General features: G+C 42.5%; 1 protein-coding gene across 1 annotated transcript; it reads left to right on the top strand.

The window, feature by feature from the left end:
• The first annotated feature begins 5,909 nt into the window (after positions 1-5,909).
• CMTR2 (cap methyltransferase 2) lies at positions 5,910-8,218 on the top strand. The gene has a single exon (XM_009953952.2). It carries the CDS (start codon positions 5,910-5,912, stop codon positions 8,202-8,204), a length of 2,295 nt encoding a protein of 764 aa, XP_009952254.2. The 3' UTR covers positions 8,205-8,218.
• The last annotated feature ends 8,192 nt before the right edge of the window (positions 8,219-16,410 follow it).

A 16,410-nucleotide genomic window follows, 5' to 3' on the forward strand; every position in this document is an offset into this window, starting at 1 on the left:
GCCACTGCATTAAGGGCAACCAGCCTTCCCAGTTTCATGCACCACATACACATTTCTTGATCTAGCTGAGAGCCACAAGACATGTTAAATATGAGACAGCCCCAGACGGGGCTCAAAGGGCACAAGATAATACCACCTCCTTAACAGTCCCACCTCTCCACCACAGGAGAGGGCTCAGCTGTATGTGCAACTGGTTCTAGGCAAATCAGCAGCATTAACCTCACAGTCCCATCTGGATAGCTGCCTCCTCCTGGCATGGACATGGGTTACCCAGGTCATAACATAACACCAGCATAGAAGTCACAGCGGAGCCCTTCAGAAACCTTACAGTTTTAATCCCAAGTATTCCTCTAGAACTGCCTATGATGACCTTCAGAAACACACTGGCATAGGCAGACCTACAGGTAAGTATGCAGCAAGAGCCTCTAGAGATCTCAAGATATCTAGTGGGATTTGTGCAACTGATGGGCCTCTGCAAATCCCTGTGGGGAAACTATTAGCTAAAGGTATCCCTGTAAATCTTTCCTTCACCTTTGGCATTTGATCTGCACTTTTACAAAAAGTTTAAAAAGCTGTTACTTGCTTATCTTTAAGAGATCAATGCTGTCTCCCCAACTTAGGAACACCTCCTTGCACCCTGCAGAGCAATAGCTAAAGTCATTGTAAGCCTTGATCCTAAAACAACCTATTTTGGGGGCTGGTCTTTACAAGCTGGGTGAGGCACTGGTGTCCTGCAGGATCTATGCAGTTTCTTCCAGGGCTCTGCATGTTCCCCACAGGTGCCTTCCTGGATATCTAACATCATTGATAAAGCCCCCAAACCCTCCAGCATCACTCCAACTCCATCATATAGCATGCTTACACTATACCTGCATTTTGCTATTTTAACTATGGAAAAAGAAATCAGAGGCATAAACAAGACTACTTTGTTCTTAATTAGGTGTCTAACTTCTGATGTTTAGCTGCACAGTGCTCCTTTAAAGACAGATACTTCAGTTCAGGGCTTTCACTGCTACAGCTGTGCACATACCTTATGATCTGATAGGGAGAAGATCAACAATTTATTAGATTAGTTCCACAAAAGTGGGGTTAATCCAGGAAGAAAGGGCTAAATTCCCATTTTGTCTCATGTAGACAGAAAAGAGATTATTTAGTATAAGACAGAAGTATCTACTTGAACATATTCAACTTGAAAAAGATTTTGGAAAACATAAGAAGAAACAGACCCTTATGAGCTGAGTTAAAGGTTTAATTTCAGGAAAAAAATCACATTTTTCTTAAGTATGCTATTCACTTACATTTCTTTTAGCTGGGAATCTTGTAATGTTACACACTCAGTAATGAATAGTTCTTCCTTGTATTTTGGGAGATCTCAGTCTTCAATAGTCCAGCAGATTGTGACACAGAGAAGCTACAAGATGTAGTAAAACCCTAGCACAGTAGGACTGAGAAGGTAAGAGTTTCACTTACATACACCTTCACCCCATAGGCTGAGTTGTAGTTGCTCACCTGCTGATATTACCCAAACACTTGAAAATTCCAGAACAGAAAAAAGGTGATTTTAAAGATAACATTAAAGCTTTAATAAAAGATTAAAAAGAATCAAGCTCAATGATTTAAATAACCATCATCAACTCAGTTGCTCCAAGTCTTGTGTTTGGGCATGCACAAATAACACAAGAAAGGTAATTAAAACACTACAACATTACTGGAGATAGCCGAAGGAAAGTCAAAACTAAAGGAATGATATGTTTAGGTTTTTTACTACAAAGACAAAAAAAAACCCCATTTTAGACTGTAACATACTTTTTACACTCCCACTAGTTTCATCTCAGTTAAAGATAAGAAAAAAAATCAACACTATTCCTATATGCTTAATACAATCAAATTTAAACAGGCACCAGGAAGCCAACAATACCCTCAGCTACCTACCTCACCAACTGTTCATCTACTTTATAATTAATTTGTCCTACCTTTCCCTCTCATCTTTAAGTAGTCAAAGATGTTGATTGATTGGAAAGTGATTTTCAAACAGGCCAATCAAAGGGGGAAGAGGCACTGCAGACATACATATAAATCTTCCACCCACACCTAAGCTCTTTCTCCTTAGGTAAAACTTCTTTTGCATAAGGTAGGCAGTAATTATCTTTTTGCTACCCCACTTATTGGAGTAAATATGGCAGCTTTACCTTTCAAAATGCATTCTCCTTTTCCAGGGACTTAAAAAAACGCTTTAGCTCTATATTCGCGTTTATAGGTAGCACAGGTTTTTTTCTACGCTTAAGGCTCTCTCTATTTTGCAGCAAATTCATTTTAGACAACAAGCAAGTAGCTTAAGAGGAGGGAGGGAGGTGGTCTGTTTATAGATCTATATATTCAGTTATGACTTTAACGTCTTAAGTTCTCTAATGTACCTAGAGCATGAGGAAAGATAATTTACCTATACATTGCTATTTTGTTCTTAAGATGGATGTGGCAAGATTTTCTACTAATTATTGAGTTTGTAGCAAGACTTTCCCTGGTTATATCAGTTTGGGAGCTCTTGTACCCATAGTACTGAATTTCTGTGTGAAAACTATTTGTGGCTTAGGGCTTGATCATGCTTCATCAAGGAGAAATATGTGAGAGTGCAGAAGTCAATAGCAGCAAGTCTGGCATTAAAATGAAAGGATTTCTGCTAACTCATGCTACATCGTTGGTTGGTTGTTCCTAAATGGGCTGGGGAGTGCATTATTCCCTAACCTCTGTATAGGAAAATCCCTGCAATTTTTAAAACCTTGAGAGCAGCTTGCACCCTCTGTCTGCTATAGTAATTAATCTGCTTTGACTTTCCTCCTTCTGCTTGTAGATTAGATGCTGGTTTGTTGTCTAGAAAGTGTATGTGCATTTCCAGGGATGCTGCAATGGACACTCGATTCTGCTTGTTATTGCTATGTTAATATTTCAAGACTCTTGCCTCCTGCTAACCCAAGTTGGGTGTAACAAGCCTTCTGGGCATTTAGAAAGGGCAGCAAAGTGGGTTATGTGCAAGAGTCGTCTTAAATATCATCTTGTGGGTTACAGAGGTCAAAGCAAACTCTTGAGGTGTATCACTGCTGACTCTGGAGATGGAGACTGGCCTAGAGAGCATGTGCTGAGATGTGGTGTCTGCAGAGCTGGGAGATGATGATGTTTTGCTCTGGCTTGGCTCCTTGGTCAGCTGTATTTGGTTCTGGAGGGCAGACACCCCAAGTCTTTAAGAAAAAAGATGCAGAGCACGGAGCCCCAGCCCTTTCTCTCCAACAGGCTGCTAGCACATCACAACAAAGCTTTCTTCCTGTTTTTTCTCTGGACAACTTGTAAGTATTACCGTGTGGTAAGTGGTAGTTGAATAACTTCTATTAATGCTTCTTGTTTCTTTTGTGCTGTACTGCTGTTGGGAGGTGGCTCCTCTGCTTGTGCCCTGCAGAAGCCAGCCAGCTCAAATGAGCAGGATTTTCTGGTGAAAAGCAGCCTGCTTGTTAGCTCCTGTGAATGAAATGGTGTGGCCATGAGCAAGCGACCTGCCTCTTGCCCGAACAGCCTTTGCTTGGGGAATATGGGGCCTCGTTGCTCCTCACCCTTTCCCAGTAGTAACAGTGATGAGTGGCACTCCAGGCATTCCGCTGCTGAAAAGCCCCTCCATATTTATTTTAAAAGAAACAAACAAAAGCCCTCCTGTCCCGGGGGGGAGGTGCCTGCGGCTCCCCGCTGAAGAAAGGGCAGGGCGGCGGGGAGCGACCGGGGCGAGGCTGCGGGGCCGGGCGGCGGAGCGAGGGGGCCGGGCTTGCTTCGCTCCCCGCCGCGTTGCCGGAGCCCGCCGGGTAAGCGCGGAGGCTCCTCTAGGCCGCGCGGAAGCCGCGGCCTCGCGTAGCGAGCGGGCGCCGCGGGGAGACGCCTGGGCCGGGCGCGGCTCTGCGAGGGGCTGGGGCGGAGGGAGGCGGCCGGGCCGTGCTATGAAGCAGCGGCGGGGGGGACGGGCTGTACCACGGCGGCGGGCGGGAAGGGGAGAGCGGCTTTCCACGGGGTGCCTCGACCCGGTGAGCCCCCAGCGTGTGCCGGGGCTGGCTGCTGGGTAGGGCCGATCCGAGAGGGAGGTGGTGTGCGGGGCGCGGGTCTTTGCCCGGCGCTGGGATGTGTGAGGAGCTGTGGGGTAGGGAGAAGTCCAGAGCTCTTTAGGAGGCTTGAATAGTCCAGGCCAATGGGGACTGGACATAGTTGTAAAAAAGAAAAAGCATGTGATTGTCTGCCTGTTTCCTTGTCATGCTTTGGATGGTAGCTTGTTTAGGGATTTGCTGGTGTGACCTGTAATTAAAAGTCCATGCTTATAGTTGGTATTTAAAAATGAAGTAAAGCTGGTTTAGGGCACAGTGGTTTCCTGTGTTTCTCTTAGTTTTCATCTTCTCCCCAGCAGATGTTGTGAGACAGGACTAGATTTAAGCCATAAAGCTATTAAATCTCCATAAAGGAAAGTGAAACTAAATATGCTTATTGAAAGGCAGTTGAATTGAGGAAATGGAACTTAACCTGTATACACTTAACTCCATGCTCCTCCTCAGCGGGCTGGTGGTTATGAGAGGAGATGGTCGTGGGGCTGTGGCCTGAGATGCTATGTGGATTCAAGGAGAAAAGTGTTGAGGTTGCTCCTTCTTTGTCCTGTTTGCTTCTAATGTTTCTCAACTCTTTCAATTTTAATCCCATTTTTCCCCCCCACTAAACTGTTTTGCAACACTTAAGATCACTATGTTTTGCTTCCAAAGCAATGGGATGGTTTGCAGGATGACTAAAATGATATGCTGAGGGATTTCCTGTCTCTTGCGGTAAGCTTGATCCAATTATTTTTCTTAAATGAACATTGGTGGACTTGGCAGTGCTAGCTTAGTGGTTGGAGTCTATGATCTTAAAGGTCTTTTCGAGCCTAAATGATTCTGTGATTCTTAGTTTTCAATAGATGCTGGCTGATACCTGGTTAGTGAACCTAACTTCTGCCTTGTGTGCTTTGTGCTGTGTGTTGTGCTGTGCATTGGAGCAGATGGCACCAGACTCATTAGCTTTGTGCTGAGTATGCTCATGTTAGTCTGCCTTTATTCACTCAAAGCACAACTCTTCACATTGCTTTCTTCTTTAGTATCAATCATGAGTTAACATTGACCACGGATGCAACAAGGTCTCTTCTCACTTTGGATTTATCGGTTTTCTGGGAGGGAAGGCTAGGTGTAAGGATTTGCGGTGGCCTGGCAGAGAGCTGTAACGCTGACCACAGGAAAGGCATTTTGCTTGCAGGCTGGTGTGAAGCCTCTCACCAGGGTCTCTTCAGCTAAGGAACTGTTATCAAGGGGGCTCTCCCAGTGTCACACTGGGTTTGATGGAAGAGGTGTGAGGGTTGGCTGTTGGGAAATAGGGGGAGCAGCTGTGCTCCCTCTCAAAGCTGCCTTTGCTTGTGGCACCCCACTCTCCCTACTTTGAGCTCTTGGATAAATACTACCATAATCAGGTGAAAAGATTCCTGGGCCACTTGTTTAATCTTATAGCTTATGGTATGTTCTGTTTTGTGACCGAGATATCTGTATTTAAGTGTTTAGACCTACAGAGCAAGCAGAGTATTCAGGGAGTGAAGAGCCAAAGCAGCAGCCAGTTCTTCTTCACTTACTCTGCATGAAGGACAATTGAACCTGTGAACCTCCTGATTTCCAAACAGCCTTATTCAGAATAGCCCTTGTTTATTTTCTTCATTGGTGCATGATTTCTGTGAAGCATTTCTCTCCTATTTGGGAATACAGAGTTTAAGCAGGAGAAATTTTTTTAAACTTTGCCTATTTATGTACATGTATGGTTGGAGTGACATTGTTTTTTCTCCTGTGCTGTTCTGCAGGTTATAAATCATTCCAAGAATGAACAAATGTAAGAAGCCTTTTGTTGACCAGACTACAACCCTTGAAAAGTTCAGTCCTGAAATTGTTTCTGAAATTGAGAAGCTCTTTGTGAAGAAGTTTACTTACACTAAACCAGTGAATAATGAATGGCAGCTCCCAGATCCCAGTGATGCTTTTATATGCGATCACAAGGAATTTGACTCGCTGCTGGCTCTGAAGGACTCCATGAATGAAGTGAAGAATCAACTGAGTGATAAGAACCTGAATGAATGGCATCAGCACACCTCGTTTACCAATAAAGCGGGGAAAATAATTCCTCATGTGAAGAAATCTGTGAATGCTGAGCTGTGTACCCAGGCGTGGTGCAAGTTTCATGAGATCCTGTGCAGTTTTCCTCTTCTCCCTGAAGAAGCTCTTCAGGATGGAGAACTGAATTCTGTCCACCTCTGTGAAGCACCTGGAGCTTTTATAGCCAGCCTCAATCACTACTTGAAATCCCACCATGTCCCTTGTGACTGGAATTGGGTGGCTAATACTCTAAACCCGTATCATGAAGCAAATGACACCCTTATGATGATCATGGATGACCGTCTTATAGCGAATACATTGCCTTGGTGGTATTTTGGCCCAGATAACACTGGTGATGTGATGACATTGAAGCATCTAACAGGACTTCAGAACTTTGTAAGTAATATGGCCACGGTTCACTTGGTAACTGCTGATGGCAGCTTTGATTGCCAGGGAAATCCAGGTGAACAGGAGGCTCTTGTCTCACCCCTCCATTACTGTGAAACAGTCACTGCTCTAATGATCCTGGGCACTGGAGGATCCTTTGTTTTGAAGATGTTCACACTGTTTGAACACTGTTCTACCAATCTGCTCTTCCTGCTAAACTGCTCTTTTGAGGAGGTCCATGTCTTTAAGCCAGCCACTAGCAAAGCTGGAAACTCGGAAGCCTATGTGATTTGTCTTCGTTATATGGGCAGAGAAAGCATTCATCTGCTGCTTTCTAAGATGATACAGAACTTTGGAACAGAAATGGTCAACAAAGCACTTTTTCCCCAGCATATGCTGCCAGAATCTTTTCTTAAAGTACATGAAAAGTGTTGCATATTCTTCCATAAGTGCCAGGTAGAGACTATCTCTGAGAACATCCATCTCTTTGAGCGCATGGAAGAAGCAGAGCAGGCAAAACTGAACAAGTTAAGAGATTGTGCAGTAGAGTTATTTATGCAAAGGCTTCATATGAAACCCATTGCCAGAAATAACTGGCTTGTCAAGAAAGCTCAGACTGGCTGCAGCATGAATGCAAAATGGTTTGGGCAAAGAAACAAGTATTTTAGTACTTACAATGAAAGGAAGATGATGGAAACCCTGACATGGAATGATAAAGTGGCAAAGGGCTATCTTAATCACTGGGCTGAAGAACATAGTTTTAATAATGTTGGTAAAATGTGCATCTTGGAAGGATCGTCTTCTAACCTTGAGTGTAGTTTGTGGTACATTTTGGAAGGGAAAAGACTACCAATGGTAAAATGTTCTCCATTTTGTGATGGTCAAGTCTTGGAAAATCTTAATGAAGCTATGAACGAAGTGGTGGGCAGGAAGCTGAAAAGCAGGCAAATGCTGCAGACTTGTCACTTGTGTGAAGTTCTTCCTGGGGAACTGATGCTGGCAGAAGTGTCTGATCTTTCCAGGTGTCATCAGGAACTGCTAAATGAAAGATGCAGTGACCAATTCAGGTGCCTTGTGGTGGACTTGCCATCCCTCTGTGGTACTGAAAGCCAACTCAGTATGGAAATAAAGCTGCTGGACTCGGCCACGCTGCTGACTTTCAGCTTCTCTTTGCTTTACGATGGAGAACCAAAGTACCAGCAGCAGCTTTTGGAGTGTGTTCTGCATTCGTTGAATCAGCTTACAATGGGAGATGCATTGATTTTGCCTATTCTTTCCTGTTTTACACGCTTCACAGCTGGCCTGATCTTTGTACTGCATTGCTGTTTCAGATACATCACGTTTGCTTGTCCGACCTCCCATGAACCACTAAAGACTAGTGCTGCTTTGCTGTGCGTTGGTTACCGAGGCCTCCCAAATCCAGTTGTTGAGTATCTGCAGCATCTGAACAAACTAATGAGCTCTTTACTGGACACGGAGTCTCCCCAGCAAGTTTTGCAGTTTGTGCCTATGGAGGTTCTCCTCCAGGGCAAGCTGTTGGAATTCTTATGGGATTTGAACACAGCCATTGCAAAGAGACAGCTCCACTTGATTGTGCAAGCTAAGCAACAGCAAATGACTAGCAATGTTTCACTTTAGAGTAATTCTAGAGTTGAGCCAGTTGTTGCTGCTAGACCTTGTTTCACAGGCAGGTAGAAGGTGTTAAAAACATTGTTAATGTGAAGGTAATGTTACTGTAAAACCCTGGTGTGACCTTGAGTGTTGGGAGGATGTTTTGAGATCAGTCCTGATTGCAGCATATTGGCCTGTCACACAAACCTGAGGCTTGCTCTCAGGCATGGGGGATTTGGGAGGGATAGTGGTTGAAGTGGAGAAACTGTCTCTATCACAGCGTGCTCTGAGCAAATTTTGTGTAGCAGCTGGGTCAGAACTGGGGGGCTTCATGATGAGAGGTGGTATGGTGATTTATACTTGTTGCATCAGGCCAGATGATGGGAGACACTTGTGTGACGTAAGCCCTCTTCTGCGGAGCAAAACGTGGGAGTTTTGACACACCCGTGCACTTCTCCAGGGTTTGTAGAAGCCAAAACGTGAGGTTTGGGCTGGAATGGTCAGCAGTGTGCAAGCCTGATGTAAGGCTTGAGGGATGAATGTCCTGTGAGCAGGCAGCTGTCTCAAAGGCTGGGTTAGAAGTGACTGCCTGTAAGCAGTAGCAGAGGTGTCCAGGGAAAGATGCTCTTTGGTTTTAATTCTGTTTGTGAAGAGCAGCAGGCTGTGTATGGTTTTTGGCAGGTTGTTGTGTGGCTTTGTCTCCCCATCAATGAATGTGCTGTTAGAGCTTTATTTTTATGTGGCTTATGGGTCCTCCTTAAAATAATGTGGGACTCCTGAGTGTGAGTGAAGACTTGCATCTGTCTATGGCAGCAGCTATTAATGAGGAACTGCAAATGCTTTTCAGGCTAAAAACATGATAGTGCACAGGTTTGTGTATCAATAAATGCTCTGGGTGCCACTGCAGGAGCATTAAGCTAAAGAAATATGTGATAACTTTCTTTGGGAAAGTATGATTAGAATTTCAGTTGGTTCCTCTTAAGGATCGAAAGGATTAAATTGGTAACTGACCCTTTAAGGGAGTCAAACTTTCTTTTCCATCTTGTTCCTTTGAAAGCTAAATTTTGAGGCCAACTTCTGTATATTAACATTTAGTTTTATGTGTCTAGTGCACATGGAAAAACCTGCTCAGAGGGAGAAATGAAGTTTAAAGGAAAAATGGCTTTGCTGCTGATATATGCAAGATCTTGTAGAAAAAGGTTGACAGTGGAGTTAGTAAGAAGGAAAATGTAGTTTCCTGATGAATTACTAGTTACCTTCTGGAAGCACTTCTAATTATATAATATGGGAGCTGGAAGGATAATTGATTACTGGTAAGGGATTAAAAGCACTGCTGAAAAACTGTTTTGTCTGGAGGTGCTGCACATTTAATAGGCTTTCTTGCTATGTTGATTGGGGCAGAGTTTAATGCATTTAACAGTTCATTTTTTATTTAAGAATTTGATAGGTGAATGAGTTGGTTGCTCAGGTCTGACTAATTCATAACATTTTCTAAAAATCTTGCTTTTTATGGTTCATGTAAATAGAAGCCTAACAAAAGCTTCTGGGATTGGTCATTGATCGTTTTATTTTATTTAAATGAATTTGCTTTTTGCTGTGAGCTGAGTCATGCTTCTTCTCTCAGAGCAGGAAGGAAGGGAACAGAGGCTACAGACTGGGAGATATATGCAGTAAGAGCCACTCCTGTAAATCATTTTTTGAATGTGTAAACTCAAGAGTGCAAGGAGGGCCACAGACTAATTTTGTTGAGGACTGAAAAAGAAATACTGAAAACTAAAATAAAGGGGGGGGGGGGGGGAAGAAATATTGTAGAAGAACAGATGAGACGGTATCAAAGGTCATGTGTAAAAGCTTTTATTTTATCTGAACCAAAAAGCAGACACCCTGATATGTCTGTCACTGTTTCAGAGGTGATTAATGAATCTGAAACTCCCACTGAGCTGAAGCATTTGAAAAGATGTCTCTTTAAGCAGGGGTAGATGAGATACTTCAAGTGCATGGGTGTGCTTACACTGTGATATTCTGCCATGGAGGTGTGAGCAGCCAGAATAATCTTATCTAGTAGGTACTTAAATAACTAGTTTTTTTTCTTACTAATGTTAGTCTAATATTTTTAAATTACTATGTTATAAGTAAAGTAAAATCCTGAGATGACTGACAGACCATGAGAGAAAATGCATTTATTTTTTCAAACTTTCCTTGGTCTTTTCTGTACATCTGACAAACTATGCAGACTTCCTGGAGATTCCTCCTGTCCCATTGTTCCCCATATCATCAGTCTCCATTTTTCTCCTTACAGGAGAAAACACTTTTAGATGGTCACAAACTTTAGGGGAGTTAGGACTGTGTATGTCAAGGTACACTGGACTGAGCTGGTGGGGGAACATGACCATCTGTTTGGAAATGCCCCCCTAAAAAATGTATGCAAGCTATCTGGTGGAAAGCCAGATCTCGAAACTGAAGGAAATCCAATGTCCTGGGGATCCTGATGCCTGACTTGCTCTGGAGCTTTTTTTGTTTGTTGGCAGACATGGGGAGATGATGGGAGAAATGCTTTGACAGCAGCTGTTCCTGTTCAAAAGAAGGGATGTGGTTTGGAGATATTTTTTATTATTATTTGTTATTGTTTTAATGGCAGGAGTTTCAAAGTTAGGAATGACACTTGTCCTTTTAATTGTGAGAATCCTGCATTGTCCTAGCTGTCTTTAGACCAAAGATTTCTGAGAGAAGTGACACTTAAATTTTGGTTGTGACTTTTGGAATATATAAGAATGCATGGGAAGAATGTATTAACCTTTGTGGAGAGGGTCTGATGACTCCTGCCTTCATCGAGGCTGTCAGGTTTTGGCCAATTCAGTTTGGTTTTGGGTGACACCTGATGAAGTGTCTCAGTATCCTGGCTGCTTTTAAGTTGTTTTTTTACCTGTTTGAAGATGAACTAGGTATTTGTTTTCATAATTAGGAGTTTCAGGTTTCACACAGGGGAAAATAGAGGGAGTGGAGAGAATAAGTTGATCATGATGTGATTGAGATTCATGCAAATTTGAGCTAAATTGAGTTTTGCAGCTCTGCTCTTGCAGGTTTCCAATGAAGGACCAATATCTAGGCCCAATGAGTAGCTGTGAGCTAATTATTTTTCTGAAACATTTTGGATCTTTCATTCTAAGCCAGCATAACACTCTGAAATCAGTTGCATGAGGGTTGAATGCATTGAGTACGTCACTAAGTGAAAATGCTGGGGGTTTTGTTAAGTTCCATTGAAGTTAAGAGACTTGCTACTTATTTCTACTAATTTTATGTTTTATTTAGATTCATTTGGATGTGCACAGATGCGTTCTTGCTACTGGCTTTCCAATTTAATTTCTACAAAACATAATGAGATTTATTGCATGAAATCCGGTAGTCTATTAAAATGCTACTAATCGGTGTCTATTCATCTTTAAGCTGGATCTGTCAAATTACTGGTTGTAAAAGTAGAATATGTAGCAGAATTGTATTCTATTAGAAAAACAACTTGGGACCCAACGGGAAGAGATTAATATTGCCTACGCAGAAAGCAGGAAAAAAGAAAAACATGCTTTGTCTGGATCACACTGAGCTGGGTGCTTCAGGATGCAGAATAACATTGAATTCTTGACTCACTGGAAGCAAGGGTTGACTAGGAGGTTGAAGCCTCAGAGCCTTCTGTTACCATCCCGTGTCTTTTGATGTCCCTTTAATTTACAGTTGTTTTAATTCTTAATGAAGAAGTGGGGGAAATCCTGTGTAACTTGTCTTACCATGTTGGGTCCCCATTTCTCATTTTTAAACAAGAGCCTCTAAATTTCACCTTGTAGCCTTTGAGTATTGGTCTTTTTTGGTTTTAACACTTTAGTGAGTGAAGACTGAGGTTAAAATTTCCTTGCCAAAGTCTGGTAATGGTTTCTCCATCTGGTTCTTGCAACTATTTCTGTGAATGCCATGCCGATATCCTGAGTCCCAGTTCTTTGTGCACTGTAGTCACTTGTCAGAAAGATCAGATGGAGCTGTTTATGCCAGAACAGTGTTCGGCCTGTGACTGTTCATTGCTTACTCTTTAGGCAATAACTTGCATTGCCATCAAGCCCTCTCTTGTGACTTCTTATGGGTCCAGAGCTGATTTCAAGTCTTAAGAATGAAATTTGCTAAAAGAATTAGCCTGTGGCTGTAGACACATACACTTATAACAACCAGAACCTTTAGGAGACATTTAAATGCAGAAAACTTTTCCAGCAGCCAGGAGAGGCTCATCTAACATGCAGCTGACAGGATTTGCTAGAGCCTTTCTGTGCTAAAAATATGTAAAAAAAAAAGGCTTTGAGGCATAGCCACCTGAACAACCAGTTCACCAGTTGTGTGCCACCTTTCTTGTATGCAGAGGTATGTTCACATTAGCATGTGTGGAGACCCCCCGGGATTGTACAGCTGTGAAGCTTTAGCTTTGTAACTAATCCATGTGTGTTTCTGTTTTGAAGGATGTATATATCTTTCTAAGTAGATGGAGGGATGTTGGTTTACGTGGCTATTGCATATTTTCATTTGGTCTGCAAATGAGTGTTAAAAGACCTTTTTTAAAAGAAAGGAAAATAAATGTTATTTGGAGAAAATAAAGTACTATATTTTACATTGTAAATGTTGCTATTTATGAGTTTCTTTACCAAACATGGAACAAAACAATGAAGCACAGAAGGGAGTAGTCTGGGGGGGTTTAATGCTTCGTTTCCTTGTCTTGCCATTTGGATCCATCCTTGATGAGTGAAGGTTACAGGGGCATTGGAGCAGCCTGCTCAGTAGGGATGGTGTTCGGTTCTTGCTTTCTTTAACTGCCTTTACTTTTGCAGTTTACCAGCTCAGAGAGATTCCACTTGCAATTGTGGTCACAGCAGTGTGTAGGAGGCCTGTCTGTGGTTCCCTCGGCCTTGTCACTGAGCCTTACAATCTATGTCCCCTTGCGTGGTTGCTGTAACCTACTTCAACAGCAAGGATTTTGTCTTGAGGATCTTCAGTTTCTCCTGTCTGACAGCCACTCTGGTAGGACAAGGCTGTTAGACGCTGTGCTTTTGGCTGCAAAGGCTATTATTAATCCTTATCCAAATGTTTTCATTCTAAGTGCTTCACTGAATGGCATTGTTAAGAAAAAGCTGTGTGCCTTGTTCCTCAGGGTTGGCTCTGCTGTACTGACAAGGGTTCCATGTGATTGTCTTTGATTCAGCTATCTGATTTGTCCTGAGACTGCTTGCTAACTAATTTGATTGCGATTATTATTAATGCTGATGTTTTTTTCCATTGTCTTTCCCTTTGGAAGTGAACTCCAAATTAGAGAGCTGGGGAAGATCATTCTGTGTCCTAGAGGTATGAGATGACACAAATGTATACTGTTCTGATACCTTAATTTCCTTATAGCTAGTAGGTGTTTGGGGACACCTTTAAACTGGAAGTGGTGTTGAATGTATGCTGAAAGGCAGGACAGTGTTGTGGGCTGGATTGGAAGAGCCTTTTAGAAGGATTGTCAGGTTGATTTTGGTCGAAGTATTGTTTAATTTGGTTTTACTGAATTATAGGGAAATGTAAATGCTTGGAATTGTATTCAAACTCATAAACAGTTCTATGAAATATTTGCATTTCCAATATAACAGTACAAAACCAGTGCCTAAAACCAGATGAAATGGCATATTAGAAAGTAAAGGAAAAATGTGGATGTCTTCATTTTGCTGCTACAGGCCTTAAATTGCATATGACTTCTTCAGTCCTTAAAGTCAATTTATACCCTACATCATGTTGATTATAAATCTTATTTGGATTTTGATAGATCTTAATATGGTGGGTGGCATGCCTGCCAGTTTTTGAATTTAAATAATTGGTGTTGAAAGCTAAGCCAAATCACTGAGCACAAAGCAAATCAGCTCTCTCCCTGGCTGAAACATATCTAGCAGTTCTCTTTTTTCTGTGTTGTCAGGTCCTCAGTGTCCCCCAGTGAGACTGGGGAGATGAAATTTTACCTGTAATAAAACTCATACTTGAACTAGTGCACCAGTTAGTAGCCCCTTTTATTAAAACAATATATTTCCTCCATAGGACTTGACCACATCTATTAAAGTGCATCTTTGTAGCTCTTTACTAAATGAGATGACTGTTGCTTGTTTAAGAATTGATTTATCTTAATTGGGGGATAGTAGGGAGAAGTGACTGTCACTTGTTGGCAAATTGATTGTCTAAATCAGGGGACAGTAGGGAGAAGTCAATCAATATCCAAATCTTGTTTGTTGCTGAAGGCAGAGATCATTATCTGTATAGCTGAGAGATGAATGGATGAATGCTGCCTGATACAAATGAAAGCTCATGCAGAGGTACCCCTAGGTCCTAAGCTGTCAGGTACCTGTGCCTCAAAACAATGACCCAGTAGCCAGTCAGTAATGAAACCTCAATTAGACTAAGGAATGAAGGGACTGTGGTGGTGGAGTGCCTTAATTTAAGCCTCTAGAGAGTTAAGAAGATTAAATACTTGCTTCATAATCAGGTGGCTGCCCTAGGTTGATGATGGGACACAATACCATTGAGTTGAAATGTAATGAAATCTGTCTTCGGGTCACAATTAAACTCCAAGGTGGCTGCTGAATAGCTACATGTTCCATCAAATAATGATGCTCTGGGGCAGGACTGCTGCTGCTAGGGACATCTGAATTGTGGGAGCCATCTGAGCAGCTGAGGCTCCCTGCCTTCATTGCTGCAGTGGTGCTGATGGAAGGTACCCAGCTGTGTAGGCAGTATATAGAGTCTGGCTTGGAGCAGATCTGTAGCATGGGATGTGTTTGGGATTAGTGTGCCTTGGACTGGGATGTCTGTAGGATTCCTGGCTGGTAGAAATGGTGATGTTCAGCAGCTGAGGCTTGCTGTCGCACCTGGAAACATTTAGCAGCCCTGCAGCTCTTAGAACTGGCACAAACTGAAAGGGACCTGGATCCAGCTGATGTACTGGGAGTGAGAGGAGAGCTAGTTCAAAAGCCTGCCTCTGCTCTGAGGGTACAATGGAGAGGCTGTCCTCAACTAGGGTGAGCTTGTACTTTGTGTGGAAACACCCAAGTAGGCTGAGTGTTTTAATAACTGTCATACTATGGCCTTAACTATAAATCACAAAGTAATTTATTTTGGTGTGTTAATGAAATCTAGATTTATAGAGAGGTACAGTTATGCCTAAGATGCCCATTTAATAGCACTGCCACTGAATAAAACCTAAATTGGCTTTGTTTCCATTATGAAACAAGGTAGTATAAGCACATAAATTTATATTCATGAGTGGTCTGGCTCTTAATTATGTGACTTGACTTGTGAAAGTTCTGTACTTATGTATGGTTTTCAGACTTTGAAACCTGTTCAAAGCTCTGGATATTGTCCAGCTTTCAATTCCACACCTTCCAGATGGAGTGAGTGTTCTGTGTGAGAAAACTGAGACTGGATTCTGACTGTACTTGCTCAAACTTCTGAGGGGAGTTGGAACAGGAAGCAGATTAGCCTCAAAGGTGAAATTCAGTCTGCCTAGTTTCTTGGTGTGTTATGGAGGGGACAGATAGGACAGCCACTGCTCCTTAGGCTGGATGCTGGGATGGTGGGGTTTGCTGAAGTGGAGCTGTAACAGAAGTCACAGGCCTCTTGTGAGTCCTGTAGTGTGATCCCGATTAAAAAGTGTGCTTAGCAAGTGTAACAGGCCCCCCGAACAGGTTTGGGTCTAAGCACATGTAGCAGCTGAGAATACCTGTTTACGTTTTACATAACTGACTTTACTCATCATGTTGCTCTTCGCAGTTTTGAAGTGACCTGAACCATTTCCTGATGGAAACAGTGACAGCAGTCTCAGGAGCATGAGTGGAAGTAATGAAGCAGTAATTAGCAATTAATAAAATGTGGTGAAACTTGTAATTTTAATAACTGCTGCACTGGCCTAGAGGTCTGGTGCTGGAGTGTAGTAGTCCCTTGGAAATCTACAACTCTGAAGCTTAATTATCATCATTTCCTTTAGACACCATCTGCTCTTAGAGCAGGCTTGTATATTTATTTTTTCCCCCAAAGGCAGATGAGATTCTTAAGGACTCCACTTCTGTGGCTTTTCACAGCAGAGATTAAATTGAAGCTAGGATTAAGATATGGGGACTGACATGGCCTTGTGGCTGATGTATCATGCTGAGATTGGGAGGGTGAGGTTCTGTTAGAATAACCAGCA

The sequence above is a fragment of the Leptosomus discolor genome, chromosome 8 (genome assembly GCF_034619465.1).
Source record: "Leptosomus discolor isolate bLepDis1 chromosome 8, bLepDis1.hap2, whole genome shotgun sequence".
Taxonomy (NCBI): domain Eukaryota; kingdom Metazoa; phylum Chordata; class Aves; order Leptosomiformes; family Leptosomidae; genus Leptosomus; species Leptosomus discolor.